General features: G+C 54.5%; 12 protein-coding genes across 13 annotated transcripts; 4 read left to right on the top strand and 8 right to left on the bottom strand.

The window, feature by feature from the left end:
• Positions 1-340: 340 nt before the first annotated feature.
• PV07_09593 (uncharacterized protein) lies at positions 341-1,420 on the top strand (the record flags this gene model as incomplete). Its single annotated transcript, XM_016396863.1, has 1 exon — positions 341-1,420. The coding sequence occupies one exon, from the start codon at positions 341-343 to the stop codon at positions 1,190-1,192; it is 852 nt and encodes a 283-aa protein (XP_016246719.1). The 3' UTR covers positions 1,193-1,420.
• On the bottom strand, positions 1,207-3,209 carry PV07_09592 (uncharacterized protein). Its single transcript, XM_016396862.1, has 3 exons — positions 2,394-3,209; positions 2,083-2,325; positions 1,207-2,023 (listed from the first exon to the last, which is right to left on the bottom strand). The coding sequence occupies exons 1-3, from the start codon at positions 2,699-2,701 to the stop codon at positions 1,663-1,665; spliced, it is 912 nt and encodes a 303-aa protein (XP_016246718.1). The 5' UTR covers positions 2,702-3,209; the 3' UTR covers positions 1,207-1,662.
• Positions 3,210-3,417: 208 nt separating this feature from the next.
• On the top strand, positions 3,418-6,559 carry PV07_09591. 2 transcript variants are annotated; one of them, XM_016396860.1, is made up of 6 exons: positions 3,418-3,915; positions 4,017-4,701; positions 4,752-4,950; positions 5,003-5,522; positions 5,609-6,062; positions 6,137-6,559. In XM_016396860.1, exons 1-6 carry the CDS (start codon positions 3,823-3,825, stop codon positions 6,394-6,396), a joined length of 2,211 nt encoding a protein of 736 aa, XP_016246716.1. In that variant the 5' UTR covers positions 3,418-3,822; the 3' UTR covers positions 6,397-6,559. The 2 variants fall into 2 exon arrangements, with proteins under 2 accessions (XP_016246716.1, XP_016246717.1); XM_016396861.1 differs by having other exon boundaries at positions 3,418-4,701.
• A 1,585-nt stretch (positions 6,560-8,144) lies between these two features.
• On the bottom strand, positions 8,145-9,506 carry PV07_09590 (uncharacterized protein; the record flags this gene model as incomplete). Its single annotated transcript, XM_016396859.1, has 1 exon — positions 8,145-9,506. The coding sequence occupies one exon, from the start codon at positions 9,504-9,506 to the stop codon at positions 8,145-8,147; it is 1,362 nt and encodes a 453-aa protein (XP_016246715.1).
• A 621-nt stretch (positions 9,507-10,127) lies between these two features.
• Positions 10,128-10,908, bottom strand: PV07_09589 (uncharacterized protein; the record flags this gene model as incomplete). Its single annotated transcript, XM_016396858.1, has 1 exon — positions 10,128-10,908. The coding sequence occupies exon 1, from the start codon at positions 10,854-10,856 to the stop codon at positions 10,128-10,130; it is 729 nt and encodes a 242-aa protein (XP_016246714.1). The 5' UTR covers positions 10,857-10,908.
• On the bottom strand, positions 10,890-14,985 carry PV07_09588 (uncharacterized protein). Its single transcript, XM_016396857.1, has one exon. It carries the CDS (start codon positions 14,793-14,795, stop codon positions 11,622-11,624), a length of 3,174 nt encoding a protein of 1,057 aa, XP_016246713.1. The 5' UTR covers positions 14,796-14,985; the 3' UTR covers positions 10,890-11,621.
• A 455-nt stretch (positions 14,986-15,440) lies between these two features.
• PV07_09587 (uncharacterized protein) lies at positions 15,441-16,454 on the bottom strand (the record flags this gene model as incomplete). The annotated part of the gene is made up of 1 exon (XM_016396856.1): positions 15,441-16,454. The coding sequence occupies one exon, from the start codon at positions 16,452-16,454 to the stop codon at positions 15,441-15,443; it is 1,014 nt and encodes a 337-aa protein (XP_016246712.1).
• Positions 16,455-17,548: 1,094 nt separating this feature from the next.
• On the bottom strand, positions 17,549-19,039 carry PV07_09586 (uncharacterized protein; the record flags this gene model as incomplete). Its single annotated transcript, XM_016396855.1, has 1 exon — positions 17,549-19,039. One exon carries the CDS (start codon positions 19,037-19,039, stop codon positions 17,549-17,551), a length of 1,491 nt encoding a protein of 496 aa, XP_016246711.1.
• Positions 19,040-19,573: 534 nt separating this feature from the next.
• Positions 19,574-20,908, bottom strand: PV07_09585 (uncharacterized protein). The gene has a single exon (XM_016396854.1). The coding sequence runs from the start codon at positions 20,901-20,903 to the stop codon at positions 19,875-19,877; it is 1,029 nt and encodes a 342-aa protein (XP_016246710.1). The 5' UTR covers positions 20,904-20,908; the 3' UTR covers positions 19,574-19,874.
• Positions 20,909-21,063: 155 nt separating this feature from the next.
• PV07_09584 (uncharacterized protein) lies at positions 21,064-23,346 on the top strand. The gene has a single exon (XM_016396853.1). The coding sequence runs from the start codon at positions 21,112-21,114 to the stop codon at positions 21,745-21,747; it is 636 nt and encodes a 211-aa protein (XP_016246709.1). The 5' UTR covers positions 21,064-21,111; the 3' UTR covers positions 21,748-23,346.
• PV07_09583 (uncharacterized protein) lies at positions 23,203-24,326 on the bottom strand (the record flags this gene model as incomplete). Its single annotated transcript, XM_016396852.1, has 1 exon — positions 23,203-24,326. The coding sequence occupies one exon, from the start codon at positions 24,324-24,326 to the stop codon at positions 23,400-23,402; it is 927 nt and encodes a 308-aa protein (XP_016246708.1). The 3' UTR covers positions 23,203-23,399.
• Positions 24,327-24,476: 150 nt separating this feature from the next.
• PV07_09582 (uncharacterized protein) lies at positions 24,477-27,410 on the top strand. The gene is made up of 7 exons (XM_016396851.1): positions 24,477-25,587; positions 25,640-25,863; positions 25,919-25,958; positions 26,018-26,049; positions 26,107-26,456; positions 26,509-26,979; positions 27,032-27,410. The coding sequence occupies exons 1-7, from the start codon at positions 25,362-25,364 to the stop codon at positions 27,303-27,305; spliced, it is 1,617 nt and encodes a 538-aa protein (XP_016246707.1). The 5' UTR covers positions 24,477-25,361; the 3' UTR covers positions 27,306-27,410.
• The last annotated feature ends 257 nt before the right edge of the window (positions 27,411-27,667 follow it).

Genomic DNA, 27,667 nt, shown 5'->3' with positions numbered 1-27,667 from the left:
CCCTAACCAAGGACTGGTGCGTTGCGGGCGCTGGAATAGCCGACTCCAACTTCCCTGGTGAAATTGCCATGAGCAGCTTTTGCTGGATGGCAAAGGTGAATGGCGCTGCGCCTGCACGCCTCCCCACAGCCCTCTGGATGCTCCGACCCCTTTTGGGCCATACCGACCGGGTGGCTTCGAGTACTTGAACTCGTCTATATCTTCGGCCACCTCGTCCTTCTTGCTTTCTCTTCCCCAAGCGTGTCAAGTTCACTTCAGTCATTCGTTTCTAGCTCTTGCTCTTGCTCTTGCTCCAGTTGCTCAAACCAACTTCCGTCACTCGTTTCAATCGACGTTCAAAATGAAGACTGCTGTCGTTGCTACCCTCATCGGCTCTGCCTTTGGCTCTGCCATCTCCACCTCGTGGGCCGACTGGACGACCACCACGACCACGACCACGACCACCTCGAAGCCGGCGTCTCCCACCAGCACGTTGTACTGCCCCATCACCACCACCTCGACCGTGTCCTGCGGCGTGAGCGGCAAGGCTGACTCTTGCGTCACCAAGCCCGTCACCATCTATCCCACCGATACTGCTTGCGAGGCTCTGTGGAGTGACTGGACTACCTCGACGACTACCACGACCACGACCACGACCACCAAGCCCGCTACTTGCACTTCGACCATCACCACCTCCGTCTCTTGCGCCACCTCGTACAAGAAGGAGTCATGCACCACCAGCACTCTGACCATCTGGGATTCGCTCCTCTGCAGCGCGTGGGAGGACTGGTCTACCACTACTACCACCACCAGCACGACCGTTGACCCGTGGAGCGACTGGAGCATTGCAACGACCACGACCAGCAGCAAGCCCGTCTCTGTCACCAGCACGACCACCTGCGGTCCCAGCACCAGCACCTCCGTGACCTGCTCGACCAGCGGCTGGAAGACCGGCTGCTCCACCAGCACCATCACCATTGTTCCCTCGTGCTCTGCCGTGACCTGGGCCGACTGGTCCTCGACCTCGGTGACGCCCGTTGCCGCCGTCAGCACCAGCACCAGCACCCCCGTTGCTGCCGCTTCCACCAGCTGGGGCTATGCTGCCTACAGCAGCAGCGCCCCTGTTGCCCCGGCCACCTACACTGGCGCCGCCTCGCTCCCCAAGGTCGAGCTCGGTGTCCTCGCCCTCATGGGTCTCGCCGCTGCCTTGTAAACTCTTCTTGGAGGGCCGGCTTTTCTAATTTCTATGGCTTCTACCTGGCAAAGTTGGACATACTACTAGCGCATGTGGTAACGACGGAGATGGTCCCATGAAAAACAGGGAAAGAAAACCCGACTGCAGGTTTTGCAACACCGCTTTTTTTCTCTTCGATAGTCGATAACATAATTCTGTCAAATGGAGCCTGGTTGATCAATCTCGATGTTTGTCAGCTAGGAGTTTTTTTTTCTTTGTCTGTGGTCAAAATAATGTGCTTTCTGTGACTGCCCTCTTCGTCCACAACATCTTCTGTCACTAATAGCTGTTGCTCACTGTTCCGCGCCCATTTTGAGTGACGAGTAGTTCTGGAACGGCGCCTGGTCTGGCTCCGGTGCCCTCGCTTGACTCTTTCACTTCGGCCCCCTTCCGAGCGAAAAGTTTTCACTCGGTAGTGGTACTACGGTGGAGTGGTCCTGTTTCACTAATTACTCGAAACTCTCATCCTCCCAAAATACCAGGCACCGGGTCTCGACGCTGTTTCTCGAGTCACCGTAGTCTTCGTCCGAGTAAAAGGACGTGTGGGGCACCCGCCTGGCGCGGCCGTCCCTTTTCGAGTCGAAGATCTTGAGCAGCAGCACGTCCTGCGGCGTCATGTGGCTCTTGTAGTACCAGCGATGAGCCGGGTTGGCCCTGACGTGCCACGTTTCAAAGTGTCGGCCCATCGAGACGCCTTCGCACGAGCCGGTCTCCGGCGGCGGCGTGTGCGCGGTCACTCCGACGAGGTCCGCCTCCTCGACCGTGCGCGCGTCGCAGACGGCGAGAGGGTCGCGGGTGACCTCGCGAATACTGTTTGAATAAGTTCACTCCACTCTCTGTGACATGGACTCGGGGTCAGATGCACTTACGGACGCCAGGCGTTGATGATTGCCCACCTCGTCTTGCTGAGTCGCTCGCGCTCTTCATCCGGCAAGTTGTCGCGCAGAATCTGCTCTGCGCCGTCGTACGAATGATCGACATGGGCGAAGCGCGCCGGAACCTTTTTGCGGACGAGTTCGTGGTCTTCCTTCCCCTCCACGGCATTTTGGGCATCTTCCCACCGTTGCCGACGGACCAGGTGGGAGAATGGACGCACTTGGGTGGCGCCAGTCCTGCGGTCCGCGGTCAGCCAGCCAGCAGCAAGATACGAACACAGAGGGGGGAGATGGGCATGTCCTACACTTCCTTCAAGAGGTCGGCAACTTCGGAGAAAAGACGGTCCTTGACTTGCTCCTCGTCGGCGAATTCCTTCTCTTCACTCTCGTGCTGCACAATCGCAAAGCCGTGCTTGTCGAGGTTGAATTCTGTCTCGAAGCCTCGTATATCTGCGACTTGAGCCGGGTGCGGATCGTATTTCCTTCGAAAGGACCCCGCCGTTTGTGGGTAGAACTCTGTGTAACCGCCTTTTGAAGGATCAAGGTAGTAGTTTATCGTACCTTGGACGACGTGGGCCGTCCCGTTGGCCAAGAATGAGTCCTTGATAGCCATTTGAACAGAGCAGCTGGGTTGATTCAACGAAGGGGAGTCTCTGGGAGGATGGTGATCTCAATGCAATCTTGAATGCCACGAACCCTCAATGGCAGAACTGCTTGCATATATAACACGGTGGATGGGACTGATCTGGCCTGTAATCCCGAACGAGGACTCGATGGTTCAGGTGATATTCTTGTATGGTTCTGACACACAGTCCACCTTCAGGCGATTGTAATGTTGCAGATTGTTGGAACAATCCCAACACCCTGGTATGTTGCACCGCTGTTGCTGACATTTGACTGAGCTGATGTTTTGGTACCGAAGGTGGTAAGCCTCCACGTATCCCTCATGAAGGAGATGTTGCGATCCATTGCTGCTCTGCGACAGGACAACAAGCCCTCAGGTCTCCAGCAGATGTGGAGAGGATGACTTCGCCTGGCTGATTGCTCTGGCTGATTGCTCTCCAAGGAGCACATTTGAGGACGCCTGATAGGCAAGCCTCGTCAGCCTGGGCTGCCAGTCGTATTCCTCCCACTCGCCAGTAATCAAACAGCGATCTTGGGATACGATCTGACTCTGGCCCAACAGCACGAGTGACAACTTCAGAATGAGTAAGCAAAGCGTGGATCTTGTCGGGCTGGGCGAAACCCAAACTGATGCGAGCACAGCAACCGAGCAATCAAGCATCAAGCAACCTGGCGAAGCTGGGCGAGATCAGAGAGGTCCATGCACCCCGCCACAAACGCCTCGCCTACAAGCGGTGAAGAAAACATCTCCGATTCTCTTCAACGGTTGGTCATCCTGTCCTCTACACCAGGCATTTTGCCCCGCGACAACCGGAAACGGCGGAAACGGCGGCTACGACGGATCAACCGGAAAGCCAGTAACACGACACATTGAAGAGAAGGACTGCAAAGACACCAAGAGGAGGGAACTGCTGGATGTTCACTTGAGTGGTCGGACGTGCGATTATATCATCGCCCTTTTGCAGAGGATTCTGGCGCGAAGGCCTGGAATCACGATTGTTCCCATTTGACGTCTTCCTTGCGACAACGCCTGCGACAACCGGCTCCATCTACAAGGTACAGCAGCCCCAACAGTTCTCGAGGCCGACAGCATCCTCGCAACTTGTCGCCATGGCCGACCCCAGCAAGCAAAACATCAAGGAGGGACTGAAACGGAGACGTGTCACCCGCGCCTGTGACAGTTGTCGCGTGCTAAAGTCCAAGGTGGGAGAGCCCAGCCATCCCTTTCCCGTGCTTATGTAGCTTGTTGTTTGGTGCCTGAGCGATACGAAAGAAACAGAGGTCTAAATCTTGGGATTGCGCAGTGCGATGGCCAACGCCCTGTTTGCGGACGATGCGCGGGCTATGGATACTCCTGTCGCTGGAACGTCCCTTCGACCAGGAGGCGGCAGTCCGAGAGCCGCCAGACGCAGCTCAGCCTGCTCGCCGCCAACGACGAGATCCAGAAATTGAGGCAAGCGATCAGGCGGTACGACTTCCTCATCCAAGGTTTGCGCAACAGTCTCCCGGAGAACGACCGCAAGGCCATCGACTTGGGCGTCTCGGCCATCCAGCTGCCGTCGCTGTCGCCCGAACCAGCCAACTCGGGCATCACCAATCAGTCAACTCCAAGTCAAGCTTCCCCCGACCAAGAGTCGGCTTCGGTCCTGTCGCGCCGCTTCCTTGGTGAGGCCAGCGACATCGCCTTCTTCAACACGATGAAACAGGCGCTCACCCTCCGCTCCGAGGCCGAACAGTCTGAAGGCGACAACTCTACAGGTCAGTTGGACAGCTACGAGCAAGATGGAGCCCTGCGTACGGCCTTTGTAGACAGTGCAGCCGAATCTCTTCCGCCTCGGGCTATTGCGGACAAGTTTCTGGAGATCTACTTTTCTACCATTCACATGGCATACCCTTTCATCTGGGAGCCTGTCTTCAGGCAGAAGTATGAGGCTTTCTGGGGCTCTGACTCCCTGCAGAGCTTTCGTGGGCCCTGGCTATCAGTGCTTCGTAGGGTCATCATCCCGATAGTATGGTGGACCGAGCTCACCGTGTCGCAGTGACAATCCTTGCCATTGGGGCATGCTATGAAACGTTTGCCGATACGTGTGAGCGAAGTTCCCGGCTTCATCACCACCACCTCTGGTTCGATCAAGCGGTCTCGATTTCACAATCCAATGAGAAAGAACAGGGCATGGACTATATTGCTGCACTTCTTGCTCAGTGCTTCTACCTACTGGCGACCTGTCAAACGGATCGGTGAGTTTGAGGCTGCATACTGTCGGTATATATGCTCACTCCAGTCACACAGCGCTTGGACAACTCTGGGGAAAGCCGTCAGAAGCTCTCAAAGTATTGGACTCCACACAGAGGACGTCAAGCGACTCACATCGGACAACCTAGAACGAGTTTCGATAGTCGAGAGCCGGCGCCGCCTGTGGTACTCGCTCTATGTCCTCGACCGTCTGCTCTCGTTGCAACTCGGCCGGCCTCCAGCGATCCACGACGAGGACTTCAAGGTCGCGTATCCGTCCAAAGCTTCCGACATATCGATATCGAATGGCACCGCCGAGTCCCGGAGGAATCTGACCGCGAAGGACCAGGAGTGCTCGGACGGGGAATACTTCGTGGCCATGATTCAGTTTTCGGGCATCATCGGACGCGTCTTCTCTCTTCTCTACGGGCCCAATCGGACCGACAACGCTGCGCTGGCGCTTTCGACCATCCAGAGTCTGGACCAGGACTTGCAGCAGTGGAGGGCAAGCCTGCCTCGCGCGCTGAGGTTTGATCTTGCTCACATTTTCCAAAAGTCGACGATATTGAAACGACAGGTGAGTTCGGAGGGGAGGTTTACCCAGCCTCGTAGATGAAAAACAAGGGTGGGCGGGAAGAGACACTGGGCTAATGAAACCGGTAGAGGAACATGTTGGCGATCAAATTCTACAACCTGCAAGCCCTGATCCACCGACCGCTGCTGTCGCCCTCTCGATTCCTGCGATCGTGTCCCGACCCGCTGGCCTTCTACCAGGCCGAGCGAGCGCGGATCGTGCAGTCGAAGAAGAAGTGCGTGGTGGCGGCGCAGCACACGGCGCGGCTGCTGCACAACGTGGCGGACAAGAAGCAGCTGATCTACGACTTCCCGTGGTGGCAGATGATCTCGTGCCTGATCTGCGCGACCTCGATCCTCCTGGTCGCGAGCCTCTGCATGGGCGGGGACGAGGGCGAGGTCGAGGACATCGACTGGCTGGCCGTGGACGAGGACGCCGACGTGTGCCTCACCGTGTTCCGGGAGCTGAGCACCAACTCCAACGCCGCCCGGCTGGCGGAGAAGATGATGCAGGGCCTGAAGGAGACCCGGCTCAATCCGCAAGGTCTGTTTCCCCTTCTCTCTTTTGATCCGCCTTGGAAACAAAATGATATTGACCCAACCTTTCCGTGAGCACAGGTCGGCCGTCAAGCCTCCCTGGGGAATTGGCGGGCACCTTGCTGGGCGGGGGCCAAGCGGTGAGCATGCAGAACGTGCCGGCCGCGCCGCCCTCGCCGTCCCAGTGGTACCCGGTGTCGATGGACACGACGCTGTTCGACACGGGCGCGCAGAGGATGCCGCTGAACCTGTCGGAGCCGGTGATCTGGTCCTCGCAGTTTGTCAACGCGCAGTACAACCCCTTCTTCGGCAACGCCACCGCTGAGCTAGAGGATTTGTGAGGGTATCAAGCGGAAATGGGCGTCCGAATCGTCGCCGTCGCCGTCGTCCGTGAGGAGGAACTGTCACTGGGCAAGAATACAGTTGATGACCCAGACATCTCCGCAGTATACAAGTTTCACGGAGTTTTATCATTAGATATCAATTAATCTCGTCCTAGATGTGCGCAGCAATCTCTCCCATCCCGCAACCCTGTCTTTGACACCACTCCCGTCCCATATTATGTCTTTCCCCCAACAACCCTTGAGAAATCTCATCAAGTGCTCGCCGTCCCAGCCTCGCGGACCTTCTCCTTGCCTGTGCCGTTGCCCGTGCCCACGCCGGTGAAGCCATGCCAGAACTTATGCTTGGGCTCCGCGGTGGTGACGACGACCGCCGCGCCGGCCACGGGCTCGGGCTCTGGATCCGAATGGGCCTCGCCAGCGGTATTATTGTCTTGATTGTTGTTGTTGTTGTTGTTTTTGTCTGAACCACCGTCCTGGTCGCTCGCGACGGAGCGTCGGCGCAAGATCGCGTTGAGGACCGAGGACCGGCGCCGCCGAGACTTCCCGTCGCGAGTGCCTGGGGTGGCGGCGTCCTGGTGCGCCGGTTCAGGCGGCGCAGGCTCTATCCGGTCAGCATCTCCGTCAGCGTTGGGGTCAGCGCTGGGGCCAACTGCAGGTGCTGGTGCATTTCGTGCATTGCTGGCTTGATCTCCTGGAATCTCGTGGACTTCCTCGGCAGGGCCGTGTTTCTGGGTCTTTGAGGGCGTGTGTCAGAAGTTAGATCAGGGAAGAAGAATACATCGTTGAAAGGAAGCGAGCGGGTCAAAGAAAGGGGGCGGAATCAGGTACAAAATCCCACAGATATAGAGAGAGTATGTGTAGCTGAAGGAAGGACTTTGATGGGCGGTTGATTGTTTGCTTGAACATACTTTGCTCTCAGCCTTGTTGTGGAACAATTTATCCAGCATGTTGTGTTATTGCCCGGGTTTGCTGGAAGATGGACTCGGTATGTATGGTCTGGTATGGTCTTGTCAATGTATATCAACTACAGCCAGACCCTTTCCTCAATCCAACGAAAACAAACCTCTTCCCCAGCGCCATGCAGCCGTTTATATACAAACGTCACGACTCCCTCGCCTCAGTGCAAGGAACCCTAAGCCCCGCCGACGTCGCGTGACGGCCTCGTGCAGAGAAGATCCTATCCCCCTTGTGGATTGTCCCCTCCTCTCCGCCATGTACCTGAAATGGACGACTGATAGGGCCCCATTGATCCCATCCATCAGCCGCCCGGGCCGAAACTGCCCCCCTTTCCATCGCGATGCCTCACCGTGTCGTTGGTCGAGAACGAGGCTTACCCCTTTTTTTTATTCCCTCCCGGGCTATCGGAAGTCCCTTCGATCATGAACGAATGGCCTCGGACAGAACACCCGGGTTTCTTTTCTCACGATACCGAGGGAATCACGGGGAGAACTCGTGGTTGGTCTGGCTCGCTAGCCACAGTGTGTTCATCGAGGTGGAAAGCGAACCACTATGGAAGAGAAGGGGGCTGTACGTGGTCGAATCAGGTGTCAAGGTCATCCAAATGTGCCAGTCGAGGAGCAGGCACCGTCCTCGTGGTTTTGAACAAGTATCAATACATTAATATTGCATTTGGCGTACCCAGTAGACACCTCGTCTCGAGCAAGAATGCGTCGAGCCAAAGACCTCGCTAACTACCTTCCCAGCCAGAACTCCATTATCCCTCTAACGGAGCGAGAACAGCATCGTCAAGCCCTATATTGTGGAGGCGGCTCCTCTAACAGGATGTGGGCCACGTCGTCGTCGATGGCCAGATCTTCGCCAGGTGAAAACACCGTCCACCCCTCCCGAAGTTCACTCTCGCTGACCGACGTGCTCCTCGGCGGCATGTCCGTGGGCCCTTCTGGGACGCATTTCGCCGGAAGGAGTCTGACCGGGATGTTGCCCAGGCAAAACTTGAATTTCTTGTTCACGTACTGCATCTTAAACGTCATCTCCAAGGAGTGAGACCGGGCAATGTTGTAGGTCGAAAAGTCCGGGACCAGGATCGACGTGGGCAACGACAGGTCCGCGATGTCGGTCAGATTGGTTGCGGTGACTTCGCCAGGCTGCGCCTGTGTGTCTGCCCCGGGACACGAGCCCAGAGACGGAGTCTCGGAGACGACCAGTCGCGAAGATGACTTCCGAACAAAGACCCGCCTGGTCGAGGAGGAGTGATGCCGCCCTGCGCGGACGTGCGTGTGTTGCCACAATGATATCTTGAACTCCCTGATCGCGAGCTGATTGCCCAGCGAGACGTTCTCGGGCTGACAGTCCTTTGCGATGGAGCAGGCCGAGGCAGAGATGATGAGAGAGAGAGGTTGCTCGGTGAGAAAGGCCCTCTTTGGGACCCGGACAGAAATACATATCTCCAGTCTTTTGCGATCGTTCGACTTGGTACCCCGTAAGCCATCTCCCAGATGGGACCACAATCCCCGCGGCGAGGGTTCCGACATGTCCTTGATAGTGCATTGTAGCCTGTGCCGATAGTTGGAATACGGCCAGTCATCGCCCAGATCCCAGTCTATCTGGCTGGGCAATGGCTGGACTTTGACATCTTTGCTGGCGGTCAAAGTCTTGTTCAACGAGAGCGGCGTCCGGGCCGGCTGGGCCAGCGTCGCCTCCAGGGTATAGTTGATGGAACAGTGGAAGCGGCCCCCATGGCTCATGCTCGGCGGCAGCGGGTGCGATCCCAGCGGGCGGTCATTCTTCCATGGATGTTCGGCATGGAAGAAGTCGGTCGAGTTCGGAGCCACGGCCCTGGGGGCAGCGGAGAGAGGGATGCAGAAGGCAAACGGCCACATGTAGCTGCCCTTTCGATGCGTGTATTTCCCTTGGTAGAGGTTGAGGTGCTGCGAGAAGAGGTAGCCGACCGACTGGTAGTCCTTCCTCGACGTCGTCATGTCGCCATATGAATGGATCAGGAGCACCGACGCCCGTCCCCGGAAAGTAATGCACAGCTCGCCGATCGGTTGGTCGTCGTAAGTGACCAGTTTGACGACCCCCAGCACGGGCGAGCCTGGGAGGAACGGCTTCCCGTCGTCGTTGGAGATCGAGATTGACAGCGACATGGTGGATCGCTCTCAGCTATCGAGCACCACGTCATGTGTCGTGTGAATGGTATCTTCTGACATGCAGAGCAGTGAAATGCGTGATGATTTTGGAGAGTGATGCTCCATATGAAGATATTGGTAGAGGAGCCCTGCCGTGTCAATGAAGTCGTCGAATTGACCGTCCACCGAGCAGTTGCCGCAGCAGTGGGCGCTCGACTTCATGACTCTCTTATGAAACCGGCTCTGGCAAACTCCTCGGGTGCATTGAACAGCTTCATGTGACGTCCACATACTGAGAGCTCGTGCGACTCGTGCGAGCAGGTAGCATCCAGCCGTCCGGACCGGTTGAGCCGGCTTCCCGCAGCCACGCAGCTGAGTGTCTCCTGCGAGACAATGGGCCCGCAATGCAGTCATTTTGTCGTCAGTCTGCTCTGTAAAAGGCGGCACGGTCGGCTGTTACTCGTGAGACAGGAGAATAAAGAGAGTCTGACCCGGGGAAGCAGATCGTGGAGAAAGTGACCAGCGGGGATATGGCAGGGCAACTAGAGCATAGAAACGGATCGGCCTCTAGCTGGCAATCAATCAAACCCCAGAGCATTTGACAATCCGGAGCAGAAACACGGGTCGAATGAGGCACCGCTACCATCCCAACGGCGGCCCGTCTTGCAAGGACGGGTATTTCGGGTTGCCTTGGTCGTAATACCCTCCTCCCTCAGGGTTGTATCTGGGCACGGCGCTGTCGAGAGCCCTCCCACTGCTATCTGCATCGCAAATCCCATACTCGCTCAGGTGCTGCATAAAGGCCGAGAATACAACCTCATTTTCGGCCCGCCAGCGACCGCACTCGGTCTTGTCGGAGTGATACTCGTCCATGGTCTGTAGAATGACCTCCCGGCGGCCCTTGTCTACCTTGGCATCCCAATGCCATTCCCACGATGTCTCTCCGGTCTGGACTTCCTTAGGCGTCCGGACGGGTGGATAGTCCTTGTACTGCTCGTCGTTGACGCCCACCCATTTGCCGCAGCAGCGTTCCACACTCGGGGCCCGCGTCCAGCACTTCGGGGGAGGGATGCCGCCTCCGTCACAATGCATGCGCCAGTTTGCCAAGGCAACAAGAGCCTCGCGAACGCATGTGTGTTGAGGTTGGGGAAGACTTGAAGGAGGGTTAGCCTTCACATTGTCACAATCACCCTGACAGGGAATAGTGACTGCAACGGGCGAGACTCCTGTCGGTAATGGGGGTGGTGCCACTCTGGTGACAAGCGTTACCATCGTTGTCATGGGTTTTCCATCCGGATATGGGTCAGCACTGGCACAGACGACGGCAATGGCTAGCAGACCGCCAAACAAAAGAGATTTGATAGCCATAGTAAAGCTTAGGTTGTTGCTGATTGCAGACAAGGGTTAGTCTGGAAGTCAGTTAGTTGATATGCAAGGGCCTGCGAGAGATGTGTAAGTCAAGATCAAGATGGTATAGAGTTGCTTCAAAAGCAGCTGTCTGCGTTGGACATTTATATTGTTGACAGACCTCAAAGGTCCTCAGCGCGAGGACCTCCGCCGACAAAGGTTTCGGCCAGAAGCCAGTATAAGCTTCCATGCCATCTGCGTCGCTGAACCAAATGTCTCGCCGTGGGTGTACCAGAAGTTGGACGTGTTAGACCCGGGAACCGCATGCTTGGAAGGATCTGGTACCAAACGAAGACCGACAGAAGTATGGATGGCAACGAATGAGAGGGACACGGGTACCACTGCCACAAGGGCTGCTGGCGATCCTCTCCTCGGATTTGGGCTCCCTGTGTGCAAGGACATGTGGTGCTCACCTGTGTTCCTTCACATTGTCTTTGCCGCTGCACCATGGCACCCGAAACTCGAAAAGAAGCAGGTTGTCTCGGTTGGAGGATGGGAGAAGCTGAAGTTTCGAAACCCGAGCTCGAGTGATCGATGATTGTCATTTCGTGTCATTGCCAAACGAGAGAGAGAACTCCTCATAACAGATCCAGGCGACTCCCAACCCATCCATTCCCCTGGTCTAACTCCCATCCTTTTGATCACTCGCTGCTATGCATCAAAGCCAGCAATCCCAGGATCGCGCAATGCTTTTCCCAGCCATACAACCTTGTTCGCTATATGTCATTAATCTGTACTCGATTCCCGCTCCTCAAAGTGTCGGTCATCCTCGTCCTCCAATTCTTCCTCTCCGAGCACCTCCGCTGGTTCAGGAGCGGCGGCTGCATCCTCAGTCGCACCCTGGGTCTCGGGCTCGGCCTGTCCGAAAGTAGCCTGAGTGCCACTGACATTGCTGTTCTCATTCGGTGGCAAAGGTAGGGAAGCGAGGGCGGTATGCACACTGTGATGGTGAGGTTCCGCGAGCTCGACCGCCATTTGGATTGCCAACGCCTCGCGCGCAAACGTGCGAGCTGCTTCGTCCGCCCTGCGTACCATGCCGGCCGCAACCTCCGCTTCCTCTTCCAAACGAATATGAATATCTGGCAGTGCAAGAGCAGCCAACGAACCCGGAGGAAACTGTTCTCTCAAGCGCTGGATTCGGTGGATCAAGTTTCGAGCCAGAGCGCCCATGTCTTCCAATTCTTGGATGTCCTGCTGGTTGCCTCCGGCCCCTGTTTGGCCACCACTATTTAACCGTGACGGCCCGCTTGCTTCTGTTTGGGGATGATCGGAGCTGGGGGACTGAGTATTCAGGCTCGCGAAAAACTCCACCAGCCCATCGATTGCCTCTTCTGTGCTTGAGGGATTCCCACCTGGTCCTACGCTCGTCCGTCGGGCTTCTAGAGGTTTACGCATCTTGTCCTTCCGCTTCTTCTGCTTCTTGCTATGCCACGACCGGGCAGCCAAAAATGCTGGTGACCTCCTTTTGCATTTTCCAGATCGCATTCTCTCCCACCGACAGTTAGGACAGAAAAACAAAGGTGTTTCAGAAGAGACCGGATTCGGCGGGAGGTTTGTAGATACGCTGTTGTCTTCCTCCGTCTGTGGAGATCGACACCCCTTGCAAGGACACGGAGGTTCGAGAGCGTTGGCACAATCGCCACAGACGTGAATCTTGCACTCCATACAGGCCTTCATGACCGCTGTACAACGTCGTCTGTGGTCGCCTGGGGTGGAACGTGACGGCGGACAGAAGAGTGTTTGACATCCTCGCCAACTGGGACCTGGGTCGATTTCGGGTCGAGCTGGTCGTCGAGGCGCAGAGTTGGGCTCAGGCGTCGCGGTTATTGAATGTGCGGACGGCGAGGGGGACGTAGATCGAGATGGGGGCCCAGTGCTGTTCGAAGCGGGTGACAGGGGACGCTGGGGTCGATCAACTTCTGCTAACTGTGTTCGCATCGGTCTCGAACTGCTTCCAACCTCCGCGTGGAAGGGAGTTTCAGGACCCACAGAGCCTGCTACCGACAACGAGGACAGTGGAGAGAAAGGTGGTCCCGATTTGACGCCAGCTTTCCCAGCTTTCGGTGTGCTAGCAGTCGTCCCAGCCTCGGCATATTCCCCTTGTTCTGTTGCCGTCTCCTTTTCTTTTCGTTGTCGCATCAATGTGGCAAGCAGCTTCATAGCCTTCTGTCTCGACTTGAACTCTTGTTTCTCGATAGACAGTTCTCTGTAGCCGCAAATCCTCGCTTTGGCACGCTCACCAACATCATGCTTGATGCAAATCGGTGTCGAACAAGCCTTGCATTTGACTTTCCAAATCTCAGAGCCATAGCACTCATCACACAAGACTCTGGGGACTGACAAGATGGGATGGTCTGCGCCGCTCAGATATGTCGCAGTGTGAAACAAAGCATTGATGGATGGCCAACGGCCTGCAGGACCCTCCCTTAGTACAATGTTATCTGCTGTATAGCTGACGAGGCTGGGAGGATCACGAAGGAACTCCGGATCCTCCCATCCCTGTCCAATTGGGAGTGGTGCTGCACGAATGCGATCACTGTCTCGATTCGCACTGTTGCTGAAGGTGATGCCACCGCCACCCGAGAACACTGGCTCTGTACAACACCATTTGAATTTGATATTGGGAAGAGTGTTAGCGTTTGTGTTCTGGTTTCCGTTGGCGGCCCCATTTGGAGGCAGATCCTGGTCCTGCATGGAACAAGGAGATACTGCACATCCAGGAGCCCACCAGAACCTGTTTCTCTCTTCTTCGGGGGCGTTCTTGTTTCGCAGATAAGGGCGGTCGAAGGCGCAACTGGCACATAGTGTCTTCCTACACCCGACACAGTGCATCATCACTGAGCACTGTTCGCATCGCTCCAGGATCTCCGCCGAACAGTTGTGGCAAATGACGTTTTCGACAAATCTCCGGTGAGATGCTCGCAGATGCGCTGGTGTTGTTTTGCCCTCTGGACCAGTGCCCATGGCTTCGCCGTTCATGCCCTCCTCGTCAACTTCCCAACTCCTGCAGTCCCGTTTTCGCTTCTTGCTGAATGTATAGGTTTTGGGTTGCTCAAGCGGGCCCATCCAGTTTCGACTCCTCCACAAGCGATCATAAACCACCCAGACCTCCCTGGGATCCTGCGGCATACGCAACTTCACATAGCCTCTCCGGCGATAGCACCTGGCTCCGGGCGTGGTGCACCAAGCTGTGTCTGTCCAGATGCCTAGTTTGTGGCAGGTCAGGACCAGTTCATGAGTGGGTTCACTATCGCTCTCCTTGCGTGCGAGACTACTGGGCAAATACGGCCTTCTCCTATGATGGCGGCATCGATAGGTATATAAGCTCTTCAGCGCCAGTGTCTCGAAGCCAGGGGGCCCTCTGGTATCTGGAGACTCGCGAGCCAACGCATGCATTTGTAGCCATGGATTGATGTGGTATTTCAACGACACGTTCTTGCAGCCGCGGACTGAGACGTGGCGAAGAGTCTCCCTCCTCAAGATCAGCACAGTGGACGTCAAGGTCGTCCCACTAACAGCCGTATTGTCCAACTCCAGGCTAACGAGTCTCGTGCTGAAGGGGTTAATGACGGTGAGGATGATTTGATCGAGGGCGTAGTTGCTCGACTGCCTGGGTCCGTTTCCAGCGGCATTGACGCCGACGGTGGCGGTAGTGACCGCGGGTTGGTGCAGACGCCATGAGATATATCGCCAGGACGTAGGAGATTTCGAAAAGAAGTCTCGGAGGTAAGGCGAAGTCTGGTAGAGCCTGAAGATGGTCTCGGTCGGCACTTGAGCGAGGAGCGACTCGAGGATGGGCGGATTGCAAGTGATCAAGAGTTCGAATGGTGAGAGGGCCTTTCGGACAGACCCAATTACCGGCAAGGAGGACTGTAATGGTTCGGGGGCAACAGCCATCATGTACAACGGGTTAATAGTGTTGGGAGTAGCGAAGACTCCGAACACATATTTTTGTTCTTCAGTGAAACGAGAGAAACACGATCAACGTGCTTGAGGCGCGAGTGAGGAATATCATCTATGCACTGTCACGACCGTGACATTGATCTGCAATTGATTTGCAATGAGATGAGCAAATAAGTGAAGTCTCGCCGGGTTGTTGAAGAGAAGACGAGTCGGGCGCTGATTTGAGAAGGGCGCAGGTCAGGCTGGAACATGGGCCTCCCCTCCACGTGACGAGGAAGGCACCATCGCTGGGGCCCTCGGGTCTTGGTTGGTGCCTCGCACCGCCTGTGGCGCCTCACTGTAAACGCATTGGGCCGCCCCGTAGGTACCTACTAGGTAGGTAGGTGGCCCCTTATGGTGCCCCTTAGGGTACCCCTCGTCGCAAAGCACCACCCGCTGGCAGCCTTTCCCATGACGTAGAGCCCATAACCACTACCACCACTGTTACGGAGTATTGTGCAAGACACCGTTAGATTCTCGGAGTACACTACACAAGAAGACACCCTCGGCATCGAATAGGGACTGCTCGCACTTGTCATACAGCCTACTCCAACTGCAGGAGGCATCCAACAACTTGTATCCGTTGGCCCTCTTACAGATACTTCATCCGTCAAATAACTCTAGTGTGGTTGGATCAATGCCCACAGTCTCTGCTGGAAACCGCAGCAAGGCTCTGACCCTTTCATCTTGGTCATGCATCAGGAATGTCGTGATGGCTATACACTCGCTCTTGCATCTTCCACTGCTCCACCACTGTTCTACCCCGATCATCAATGTTAACCAATGCGCCAGGATCAACAGTGCTCGCTTCTCCCTGGACAGCAACAATCGAAGAAAGTCACCTTCAACCACCGCGACAAACGTGACCAGTTTGTTGAACGTCTTCATGCTGGGTTTGAATTGACGTAGGAAGAGGAGATACTCCAGTGCCTCGTAGTAAGGGTTGTTCTGGGTAGATGATTTCGGGGTGATCTCGCACAGCTCAAGGAACAAGGCATGAGTTTCATCGCCTGCCTCTGGAGTCATGACCATCGATGCGAGCTCCTTGAAGTCCGAGTCCGTGAAAACTGGATTCCAGACCGATCCCCAGATCACTTCACCTAGTTCAGCATATAGCGCATTGAACCCGTGCTGGATCGTCAACCATCTCAGACACTCCCGCCGCTGTCCTGCTGGTGCGTACACGAAACTTTTTCCAGGATCCGGGTGGGGTTGGTTGAGCATAAATTGATGGACGCAGATCAGCATCACAGTTGATATCAGGGCATTCATGTTGTCCTTCGTGACCCCAGCGGCTAACTCATCACGAAATAGCTGCAATGCTTTCTGAAAGTGGTAGAAATTAGCAAGCTGACTCTGATTATGTTGGACTGGATGTCGAGCGGCGGGAAGAAGATGGCAGAGGTGTGCAGCCGACACGCCATTAACCGCATGCATGAAGTAAGGCTTTTCGAGGGCAAGATCGAAAGCAGTGGCTCGGATGATCTCCTGCCCCAGATCAGATCCCATAGAGCAGTAAGTGACTGTGCCAAAATGGTTGAATGTTTGGACCATCGGGGTCATCTGACCAGGAACTTCGAATGGAAAAGAAGAAGGCGGATTGCGGACCAGGCTCATCGGGCTCGACTTTTGACTGTTGTTTGTTGCCAAAGATCGAGATCCGTTGTCACTCGACCCAGAAGACGTAGCAGGACTATTCCTCGCTTCCCTGGGCAAGATGATATATGCCTTGTCCTGCAGCTGTGTTCCTTTGTTGTAATCACAAGCAATCCCATGACTCTGACACTTGAGACACCCGCCTTCTCGGTTCTCATCGCACTAGTGGCACCGTATTAGACCAGCCCCAGCCTCTTGTAGAAGAAGGTCGTGAGCGAGAACTACCTTGATTCGTCGCTGTTTGCACGTCTTGCAGCCATGTCGCGACTTTTTGTGGGACCTCCTCGTATGGACTGCTGTCTTTTCAGGTATAGACGATTTGACATGAACCGATGGAGCGGATGCAAGGGCGACTCTGAATACGGATTGCATAACCTTTTGTTGTTCCTGGGTAGTTTGCAGCCGTGGGCCTGCGGGGATGCCTCGTGCCATGTTCAAGTCTGCTCGATCACCACATTGGCGCCCACAGTGTTGATGTCGATGCTAGGAGAAAGGCGCGAGGAGATGGAGGGAATAGAAGGAGGGTCGATACGATATTTGCCTGTCTCGACATTAGGCTGCCGCATTGTCTTGGGATCATATTGTCTCCTGCGTCTAGAGCGGGCACCAAGAGAAAAGTGAAGAGTCTGACAGCGACATATAACAGCACTGATAGTACGCCTCCAAAGGCCACGCCTTGAACCTCCCTGTCAGACTTGACATCATTTTCGACTTGCTTTAAGCATTGACTTTTCAAACAAGGAAACTGTCGTATTCGGATCTGGAGGTCGAATTCAGTCTGGGCTGAGGCTTCAACAATGTATCCGGGATATTCTCGCCAACTCAGCGTACCAAACTGACACCAAATCTGAACTGAATGGATGCTCAGGTCATGTTGAAGATACATTACTCCCACACACACCCTTCTGTTGATCTAGCTGGACATTCTCCCCCTACGCTCCATATATGCAACCAAAGTCAACCACGCCCAACGCCAACCAAAATTGCAAGCCAGTCCGGAGTCAATGCATCGCTGATGACGGCCACGCTATGCTTCAGCTGCTCTTCCTAGCCCATCAACCCAAGCAACAACCATCGCTCGCACGGGTGAATGCTCCCTGGAAGAAGTCTAACATGGCAAAATAGTGAAAGATAATTCCTAGGACCACGGCCACATGCCAGATATTGTGACTGCATCCAATGTAATCGAAAGACCCAGGCCACCACTTTTCAGGCACTTGGCTTGCATAGATGACAGCTCCCGTGAAGTATACCATGATACTTTTCGCAACGGGTGCGTAAAAATAGAAGGTCCAAGCCGCCCCTCGCGTGTAGTTCAGTTGCAGCACGGGGGCGAATCCAACCACGACAAACGTCACGAAGAACGCCACCCGGAACCAAGCCATATCGACTCGATTGAAACTCTCGCGCCACGGCAGGATCGCTCCAGCTATTCCCAGCGCCGTTGTCAGAGTCATATAAATCGCCCGCGAGATGGGTTCGCAGTAAAAGGCCGTCCACTCGGTGCTGAGGATGCTCGCTGCCACCAGAAGAGAAATGCCAGTATAGTCGACGCAAGCGAATCGATCGAACAGTCGTTTGTCCGAGATGCTGTTCATGGTGTGCCACATTGTGGAGCAGATCATGCACTTGCAGGCGGCGGCAAAGAAACAGGCCGCTATCAGAACATCCATTTTGGTCGAGAGGGGAAATGTCGACGAGGAAGGATAGTAGTAAAAAGCCACGGTAAGAACAATCAGCAAGCCGATGGTGTGAGACCAAATGTTGACCATCTCATTGTGCGCGTGAAACATGGTGGTGACGCATTCAAGCTGTGTCTTATTGAATCGGTAACCCTTCAGGATATGAGGGTTATTCCTCCAGGGCGTGGGGAGATCTTCGTAATGGATCAACCTTGTCTCCGCAGCTCGGGTCAGAGCGTGGGAGACGGATTCGGCGAGCAAGTCTCTCGCCCGCAGCGCTTTGTCGAGACCATCCTCTAGCATCTCTCGGGTAGCATTGAGAGAGTCGTCGACCTTCCTCCATCCCGAGTCAATCAACTGTTTCTTCCTTTCCAGCATCCGTGACTCCAATTCTAAAAGGAAGCACTCCATCACCCGCATGCCTTCTTGTGCTTTGTGCTCCAAAGTTTCCCTTGACGGCATGATGTCGTTGTACCGCGTCTCCAGAGTATCGACCAGAATCAGAGCCCGGTGCCTTGCAGCACCCCACAGCAGTTCACCGGAAAGAGAAGGTGCGCATGAATCCCGTACATCGCTCAGGGCTTGGTATGCTCGCTCCAGCTGAGCATCAAACTGTAGGAGACTGTCTTGTCGATATTTTTCTAGTCTGTCAAGCCTACTTTTCAGCTCACTCAGAAACAGATCAACTCGCACAAAGATCGCATCGGCGTTGCAGATGCTCGACTGCCGTCGTCGTGGAAGGGTGTTGTAAGAATGCCGGCGGCCTCGGGGTAGGAGCTGGGTGCGTTCATCGATTCTCGCAGGACTGGATTCACGGCTGGAAGAAGAGGACTCGAAGGTCACTGTTTGTGTTGCACAAGACATCTTCTGGAGCTCGACGTCATTCGGCAGCTTGGGAAGACGGCAGAGGTCGATGAAGACTAGGAGGAGGGAGAAGGCTTAAACAAGAGGCGTTTTCGGCGTCTGACGGCAAGCTGCTAAGTGGCGTAGGGAGCGTGTCGCGTGCGGCAATAGGATTGGTATAGGAAGACAAGGAACACTCTGGTCAAGAGGAAAAGGTAGAGATCGGTAAGGACTGACGCTGAAGGGAAAAGAATGAATACTATGACTATTTAGATACCATGCCAATGTCAGTTCTCGAGGTGGGGTTTTGGTGAGTTGGTTGAGAGGGTGGCAACGGACGAGGTTGCGAGGGTGCAGTGAGAAAGGGTGCAGAAAAGACGAGGCGCAGGATGACGGACTTGGTCATTTGATCTAATGCTGGAGGATTTTTACGCTCCGTTTGGTCGGAAGTCAGCTCGTGTACAGTTCAAATGACGCGTCCGACAAGTGCTAATTACGGAGCTCTTCAAACATACACCACTCGAGTCTCACCGCTGTGGAAATCTTCACATGCAATGCATCGTCCTGTCCAATTGGTGGTTGTCCTCTCCCATCCGCTGCAGTTCTGAATGTACACTGGCTGAATTTGGGTCGGATCTATGCTTTTCATTCTTGAGCATGTGGCTCGCTGTTTGGAGCCAGCGCGACGTTGTGCTTCTCTGGCTGCCTTTTCCACTTCAATCCGCCAGCCACGCTTCCCATTCATATTCTGGATTGGTCGAACGATGAAGCAGCCTTAATATGTGCCCTAGACCCCTCGCAGCGCCTACGAGATCGACAGTCCAGACCAGTCCCGGCCGCCGAGAATGCCGTTCTCTCAACTACGCTCCTTCTTTCGAAACCGTCCCTGAATCCAGCACCGGTACATCTTGATGCGCCGTTGTCGGTTGACGATCAGCCGGCGGTCCACATCCAGATTGCATACCTCGAATGCACCACCCCAGAGCGTTTCCAATTCTTCCTTCTCGAAGAAATATACCCTTGTACCGTCTCCACGAACATAGAAATTGTCTTCCATCCATCTCCCAGCCTTGAAGCGGACTTGTGCGAGATCTCCCCTGCCGTAGTCTCTGAACAATACTTCCCCATCAGGTTTGAGGACTCGCTGAATATTGGCCAGAGCCTGCTGCCACTGCTTGGGATTGAGTGCCGAGAAGATGAAGATCATGATCACAATGTCCACGCTCCCTTCGTCAACACCTGGTGGTAGGGTTTCTCCTGCCACATCCCAAATTTCAGCTGCCATAACACCATTCGCCTCTGTGTAATCCTTCGCGTTTCTCATTGTCTCAACCGCCTTCTTGCTGAAGTCCACTGCAATTACTTTCAAGTCTGGATTCTCATTCATTCTCAGTATTGGAAACGCGGTGTTTCCAGCTCCCGCGCCGACTTCGAGAACCACTTTCTCACCGGCGTCTCGACTCGTAACCTCGCTTAGAACAGGAAATTCTTGAACCAGCCATTTTCGGTCCTTAAAAAATGTACTTGTCTTTTGCTTGTAAAATAGGTCCCACCATTTCTCTGGGTTTTCGTTGAAGCGTGCCCTGTCAAAGTCCGAGACGGGAGAAGCGCGTTGCGCAGCATATTGGGTCTCGCAGTACTCGTAGTGTGCCGAATCGGGCTCTACGTGATCCCATGCATTGTAGGCAAAGACATCATCGTCTTCCGACAAAAATCGTTGCCCGAACTGAAAAGGGTCTGACTGCTTCGCATTCGTGGCAGGATCATGCGACAAGTGGGATGGAACTGTCTCTGTAGCCGGTTTCGTCTCAGTAACGAGCTCGCCATGTTGAGCTCCGAGATCGAGCGATGCAATCGCCTCTTCGACCCCCCTGTCTGGCGCCATTTCTTTGGGGTTTGTTGAATGGGAAGAGGCTGCGACAAGGCCGTTTTCGAAATATTCAACTCGCAGTGCGGAGGAACCTTCCCTCCGATTGGCTGAGCGTTTCACGACCCAAATCAACCATGACAACCTCAACTGCACCTTACTCTTGTCTTTCCATATGATCTCTTCCGTTTTTCGTCTGGCGCCGGAACCAAGTGCAGCTTCCAAAATGGCGATTGACGATCTCATAACAGATCCGGTCCTGCGGCCGTTACTGCAAACGTCCCACGCGACCCTTACGCAGACACTTTCTGTCCTGACCTGGTTGGAGGAAAACGCGACGACTTCAATTCCTACACTTGAGCAAAAGCTTGAGCTAGCGCAACAACACAAAATGCTGAATGCATACCTGGCCAAGCTACGAGGCCAACATCGACAAGCAGCCTTCGGAGCCCGGGCAACTAAGCAGGAGACGGCAGAGGCAAGACAGGAAGTTGATCGACTGCTATTACAGCTGCAGAATTTATACTATGAACAGAGACACCTCCTGGGCGAGATTGGAACTTGCGAGGCATACGATCACCTCTACATGCACCTACCACTCCATCCGTTGGATGAATACATCGCGATGTTTCCGGATCAGGCAGAATTACCAGAGCAGGAGCTAATGCCATTAAGAATCGAATATGAAAAGCAAGAGCGGGAGAAGATGGAGCAGAAGCGATTGGAGCTGGTCAAGATCAAGGATGCACTGGTCAAGGAGAATACCAGGAAGAAAGATGAGCTGAAGAAGATGGACGAGAAATTGGAGGTAATGATCGATGGGCTCAAGCCTCTGGAGGAAGCGCTGCAAAAAGAACTGTGACGAATGGTCGTCCCCGTCCTCGCTGCGGTGTAGTGGGCGTTCTCAATCTTGACTGAGGCTAAAAGCCTTTCTACACCTGACGACGGACGCCCAGACTTGTGGGCCTTGACTGGTTCCAGGAAAATGCCTTGTCGAGAGGCTGAGTCGTGCTTTGGCAAGCTCGTCGTCATTTTATGAGCTATGGACCTATTTCAAGCAGGGCTCGTGAAACCCGTATGTCTGTTGAAGATGCCACTAGTACCGGCCCTTCGATATCTTCGGGGTATAAGCATTGCTTCGATCTGCTACACCACGGTTACTTCCGACAACACCCTACACCGATATGATCGACGACAAAAGCGGGAAGCGACGATGCAGAAGCATACTGTTGCAAATTCAACCAGAAGCTGCGCTAGCAAGAGCACCATCATCTTCACCAGTCCTTTGACCGCCTGCATAACTGCGTCGCAAACTTCCTCGATCCGCACTCCTCAAGCCAACAAGATAACGGTGACTGCATGCGACGCCCGTCTGGTCAGAAGAAAATCAGCTCCCGACGTACTCGCCCCTGCTGTAACCCTTAGTGCGGAAGCATCAGCGTCAATCGCCAGCTGTACCATCAATACCTCGAACTGTCTTCACACGGCCACTGTGATCGGGGAGCAATTGTCTTTGATCTCATTTTTGCAGGTCAGCAAGCTGGAGCTTTTCAGGAATTCGGGTGTCTAATCGCCATCTAAGCAAGTGACCTGGCTTCCGCGGGACCCTGCGCGGTCTGTTCCGATGTTTGCACGGGGCTAGTTCTAAGGGTCATCTACAGTGCTTAGACGGCATCTGGCTGGATTCACCAAGCTCTGTTTTGTTCGGCATGTCTTCCCCAGGTGACGATTTGGTCTAGGACTGGATTACAAGTCACCCAGTCAAGGCGAAGGCAAATCAAATGCAATACATCGATACTCATTCACATCATCGAGCTTCTTTTTTCGGACCAACTCGGTTGCCACCCCTGAAAACGGAGGGTCATACAGAGCTGAGGAACCGATGAGATCTCTTGGACTCGGTTCCAGGATGTAGTTCAAGAAGGCCCGGGGACCACCATCATAGGCAATTCAAGTGAATATAGGCGGATTCACGACCCATATTCGTTCCTCACTCGCTCCGATCATGTGTTCAAGAGGGGGTGCTAATTTTATACCCAATGTGACAATCTTTTGAACCATACTCGGTACAAGTAGTGACTAGGCAGGCGGCAAAAACGACGGGAAAGCTACTCACCTTGCCACTTATCCCTCACTTCCCATCAACTGGCTTGCCGCTAGGTCGCAAACGTCGTTCAAGACCAACGCAGAAACTCTCCTCGACTCTACCAGACGTTGCAAACATGGCGGGGCGAAAAAGGCAGGTGGATATCTTTGTTCCGTTGAAGTGGGCAACGGCGATGTTTGGGGACCGATGCAGCTTTACTGAAAGTCCCGATGTGAAAGAGGCAATGATGGTACATATCATTCTAGAGGAGAGATTCTGTTACAGGCCTACCTTGTTCCTACTTGGTAGCACTGTCGTGCTTATTGTTGTCCTTATTGGTCGGTCGGTGCCGGCAAAGGCGTATCAGACTCGTGGAATGGGATCGAAATCGTCCCAAGGAAGAAAGCTGCCATGCTTTACTCGATAGCCTAATGCGATGTTGCGGACACCCTAAATCCAATGCGAGGGAAATGCACAGTCAGTGTTCCTGCGTCAGGATCGTGACGTTCGATTGCAACCTCGGTGACCGTCAACTTGACTAGTCGTCCCTCAACTGGCTCACATCCATAGTCCGTTGGGGTGACCACCACCGGCGCGCCAGGGAGGAGGCCCAAAGCGTCGGCACCGTCAACATCGAATACTGGTGTTGACGTACACGCCTGAGCGAGCTTGATTGCATCTTCCGCAGTGATCTCGCTCGTTGTACCCCACCCGAACCTCTTCATCCTCGTCTCCCAAGACACCACATGAGGAAACGGTGACAATTCAGACTCTGCGAACGGAAGGTTTGTGCGTACGGTCCAGACGCTAGTGTAAACTTGGAAATCCGCCATGCTGGGCTGGTCCCCAAACCAAAAGTGTCGTCCATCCGAGAAATGTTGGTCAACAATGTCAAGATGAGCACGCAACTGAGTGCGCAGGTGTGGTATATCATTTTCTAGACCGTCCACATCCAGGGTATTCCCAAAAAAGGAACGTCGATCGTCGACTAAGGACTGCAGCATAAGGTGTTTGTTCACCCCTATCGCTAGGGCGGAAGTTGTCATGTGGAAATCGCAGTCGGTCCAGGCTGAGAGAGCCATACACGATGCTCGGCTGTTGTACGGGAAAACGGTTGGGTTTGGGTACCGTCGTTCAAGCTCCAAGGCAATGAGCCGTGAATCACAGTAGATGTCGTTCCCAATTTGCATTACAGGAGTCTTGCGGTAGCCTCCGGTCAAGGCGGTCAATTTAGGCTTCGGCATCACGAGCTCGGCATCGACTCCTTGCCATGATAAACCTTTGAGTCCGAAGACGAGGCGAATGCGTTCAGCGAACGGCGAGGCTGCAAAATGATGGAGAATGATACCAGCCATGATGATTGCAGTCTTGTACCAGGGTTGAGAGGGCGGATTTCCGTCCTGGTTTGCAACTGCGACTCACCGCAAACACGCCGCTTTTACCACCACCCACCGAGCCAGCTCGTCTTTCAACCTCCTCTGACTTCTTCTCACCTTTCACTCACTGTTAACACTCACCTCGAACGCTCCTCTTCGTTCCCTCTTGGCCCACCCTCAGCGTCACGGCCCCATTCTCCAGCAGTTCCGTCATGTAAGCCTGCGTCCTCTCTAAGGATCATGGAGATCCCGAACGCGTCGGTCAACATATCCCGGTTCCTAGGACCCAGAGTGGGTCCCTTTCCTCCGGCCACGAGAGTCATCGTCCCTCCCCCTTCCACGTCGAAATCCGCCTTGAGCTCCAGTCCCCTCGCCAGAGTATAGATCAACACGATACCCGAGGTTAATGGAAGATGAATCGGCATTGACAATGAGCCATGAGCATGTACCGGTCGGAGTTCTGCCTTTTGGCTCCACGCTAATTCGCCTTTATACCTTCTGCGTTGACCATGACAACCACCATTCTCCACCTATTCCATGGCGCAGTGGCACGTCCCCAGCGCGGAGAGCTCCAGGTCTCCAACTCCATTCCCCAAGTCCAGAATGATTCCCCCACAAACTGCCCTCTGCTTATCACGCCAGCATGCTTCATCTCGCTTGGTTCACACAGCGCCGGTCCTGATGCCGACCAGCGACCAGGCTGGCCGCCATCGATCATGGTGCGACACGGTCTCGCTTCTTGCTTCTCACCGCCTGACGGCCGTGTTCTCCAACACAATGATGACCTACAAAGAATTGTCGCTCAGTCTTCTCCGCTAACATCGTCTCCAAGTACTCGGTACCGCACCATGTTCGACTCCAAGAAGGATCCACGTTCGACTCGTGGCCGCCTCGTGGTTCGCCAGTGCAAAGGGAATATAAACCCCTGATCGGCCCTGCGAGGTCGTTTGTGCCTTGTTCGATCTTTCTCATTTGTATCTGTATCCACCTGTCGAGCCACCCTCGTTCTTCAGCATGGGCGTGTTCAAGCATGGCACTGGGGAAGCGGCCAACGCGTCGCACTCGGCCAAGGCCAACACGTACAACTTTACTGTCGTCTTCTTCAGCGCATTAGGTTCATTTACGTACGGATACAACTCATCCATTATCGGTTCCGTCTTTGGTTTGCCCGCATTCTGGGATTATTTCAACCTTTCTCTTACTGGACCAAATGCCAACAAGGGAAATGATATAATCGGCGGTAAGCGCAAACAAGTTCACAGGCCTTGCAGACGACTGATAAAGAGAACTAGCTGCCAATGGTCTGTTCGCTGGGGGAGGCATAATCGGTGCTCTCATCGTCAACTGGATTCTCAACAGACTCGGCCGTTGTAGGTCCATTCAGATAGTCTGTGCCATCTGTGTTATCTCGGCCGCGATCCAAGGGGGCGCGGCTCATATTGCTATGTTTCTCGTTGGACGCTTCCTGAATGGCATCGGCGTCGGCATGATGCAAGTCACCGTGCCTGCGTACATGGTCAGTGTGCTCAGTTTGACTTGAGAGGTGCAACTGGGACTGACGAGTGGAATAGTCGGAGTTGTCGCCTGCAAAGCAACGAGGTCGAATAACGGGTAACCAGCCTTTTCCGAGCCACATTCCGCTTCGACGTCGTGCTGACGATTTGTCCCAGGTTCACACGGGGTCCTGATTGTCTGTGGTTACGTAAGTATACAACTGCAATCCATTCCCGGATAGTGGGAATCTAACTTCAGCCTCCAGGGGTCGGCCGCATTCACCGGTCTGGGCTGCTATTTTGCAGCGCCTCAAGTACAGTGGCGACTATGTCTCAGTCTGCAGATTGTTGCGCCCTTGATCCTTCTCATTGGCTCTCCCTGGTTGCCCGAATCCCCTCGTTGGCTCATTTCAAAACACAAAGAGCGGCACGCGCTCGAGATTCTCCAGAAACTGCACAGTCGACCAGATGATCCATCAGGCCTGGCAGCCAAGGAGGAATTCTACCAGATCTCCAAACAGATCGAGCTGGAGAATGCGACTGGTGTGCATGGAATCTGGGGCATGCTCAAGCGTGCTTCGTATCGCAAGCGAATATATTCGGGCCTCCTGGTGCAGTACGTTGTCGATTTCGTTGTGGACGGCGGGTGCCTACTAACACCTCGGCAGGTGCGCGGCTCAGTCGACAGGCGTCCTCGTGATCAACAACTATCAAGTCCTCCTGTACAACAACCTAGGATTGTACGGGTGGCTCCCCCTCCTCCTTTATGCCATCTACACCTCGTGGGCCGCCTTCATGAATTGGATCAACGCCATGCTGCTTGATCGCCTCGGACGCATTCCCATCATCACCTTCGGCCTGACCGGCTGCATTTGCATGATGATTGTCGAGACTGCCATGGTTGCCACTTATGCAGGAACACCCAACAAGGGCGGGAACGCCGTGGGTGTCTTGTTCTTGTTTCTCTTCGTGACATTCTATGGTGGCAGCCAGGACGCTAGCAGCTACGTTTACTGCAGCGAAATCTTTCCAACTGGTGTACGCGCCCATGGACTGGGCACCTCAATTGCCGGTCTTTTTGCGTCGACACTACTCTACACGGAGGTCGCACCGACAGCATTCGCTGACATTGGATGGAAGTAGGTGTCCCGGCTTGTTCTTGTCTCCCATCACTATGCTAATGAGTCGTAGATATTACCTCGTCTTTATCATTGTTCCGGCTGCCTGCCTGCCATTCCTGTGGCGCCTCCCCGAAACCAATGGGCTCTCGCTTGAAGAGATTGCCGCAAAGTTCGGTGACGAAGTTGCCGTCGACATCTCACATCTCGACGAGGAGCGCCGGCGCGCGCTTGACGAGCGCCTTATGGCGGTTGGTGTCGACATGACTGCGTCGCCGCCAAGTGAGGGCGAGGTCGTGGCTGAGACCAAGGAGACTATCGTGGCAAACCATAAAGAGTCTGCTTGAAGTGACGGCACGCTGGCATCTGAATGGTATAACATCCCATAGCCAATACTGCTGGAGAGAGTAGAATGTTTGGTAGACCACATTAATGCAGACTATCTTGGTGTGTTCTGGGCGTGTAAACCTGATCGGATCCTGCGGTACCGTCTGCAGTGAGAATCCATTCTGCAACATGTTTCCCAGTACCTGGCAAGACTTGGGCGCAAAGCTTTGAATCAGCTACCTCGAATACAGTGCCTCCGCATGCATAAGGCCAGCACGGCTGTGTCGATTTGTCTTGGTCGGGGGAAGGCTGGGGTGGCTGTGTCAACTTGTCTTAGATTTAGTCGTCATTTCAAACCTTGGCTGATGGCCTGGTGCCTGCT

Source organism: Cladophialophora immunda (assembly GCF_000835495.1).
Source record: "Cladophialophora immunda strain CBS 83496 unplaced genomic scaffold supercont1.5, whole genome shotgun sequence".
NCBI lineage: Eukaryota > Fungi > Ascomycota > Eurotiomycetes > Chaetothyriales > Herpotrichiellaceae > Cladophialophora > Cladophialophora immunda.
The sequence above is the reverse complement of the archived record's forward strand: the minus strand, read 5'-3'. Positions and strand labels throughout refer to the sequence as shown.

Excerpts from the sequence above, each read along its gene's own strand:
- PV07_09592 (XM_016396862.1), bottom strand. The coding sequence starts at position 2,701 with ATGGCTATCAAGGACTCATTCTTGGCCAACGGGACGGCCCACGTCGTC. Across the intron at positions 2,326-2,393 it reads GCCGACCTCTTGAAGGAAGT|GACTGGCGCCACCCAAGTGC; the intron begins GTAGGACATGCC and ends CGCGGACCGCAG. Across the intron at positions 2,024-2,082 it reads ATCATCAACGCCTGGCGTCC|TATTCGCGAGGTCACCCGCG; the intron begins GTAAGTGCATCT and ends TTATTCAAACAG.
- PV07_09591 (XM_016396860.1), top strand. The coding sequence starts at position 3,823 with ATGGCCGACCCCAGCAAGCAAAACATCAAGGAGGGACTGAAACGGAGA. Across the intron at positions 4,702-4,751 it reads GCCCTGGCTATCAGTGCTTC|TGACAATCCTTGCCATTGGG; the intron begins GTAGGGTCATCA and ends ACCGTGTCGCAG. Across the intron at positions 4,951-5,002 it reads GCGACCTGTCAAACGGATCG|CGCTTGGACAACTCTGGGGA; the intron begins GTGAGTTTGAGG and ends CCAGTCACACAG.
- PV07_09588 (XM_016396857.1), bottom strand. The coding sequence starts at position 14,795 with ATGATGGCTGTTGCCCCCGAACCATTACAGTCCTCCTTGCCGGTAATT.
- PV07_09585 (XM_016396854.1), bottom strand. The coding sequence starts at position 20,903 with ATGGCGCCAGACAGGGGGGTCGAAGAGGCGATTGCATCGCTCGATCTC.
- PV07_09584 (XM_016396853.1), top strand. The coding sequence starts at position 21,112 with ATGGCGATTGACGATCTCATAACAGATCCGGTCCTGCGGCCGTTACTG.
- PV07_09582 (XM_016396851.1), top strand. The coding sequence starts at position 25,362 with ATGGGCGTGTTCAAGCATGGCACTGGGGAAGCGGCCAACGCGTCGCAC. Across the intron at positions 25,588-25,639 it reads GGGAAATGATATAATCGGCG|CTGCCAATGGTCTGTTCGCT; the intron begins GTAAGCGCAAAC and ends AAAGAGAACTAG. Across the intron at positions 25,864-25,918 it reads TCACCGTGCCTGCGTACATG|TCGGAGTTGTCGCCTGCAAA; the intron begins GTCAGTGTGCTC and ends CGAGTGGAATAG.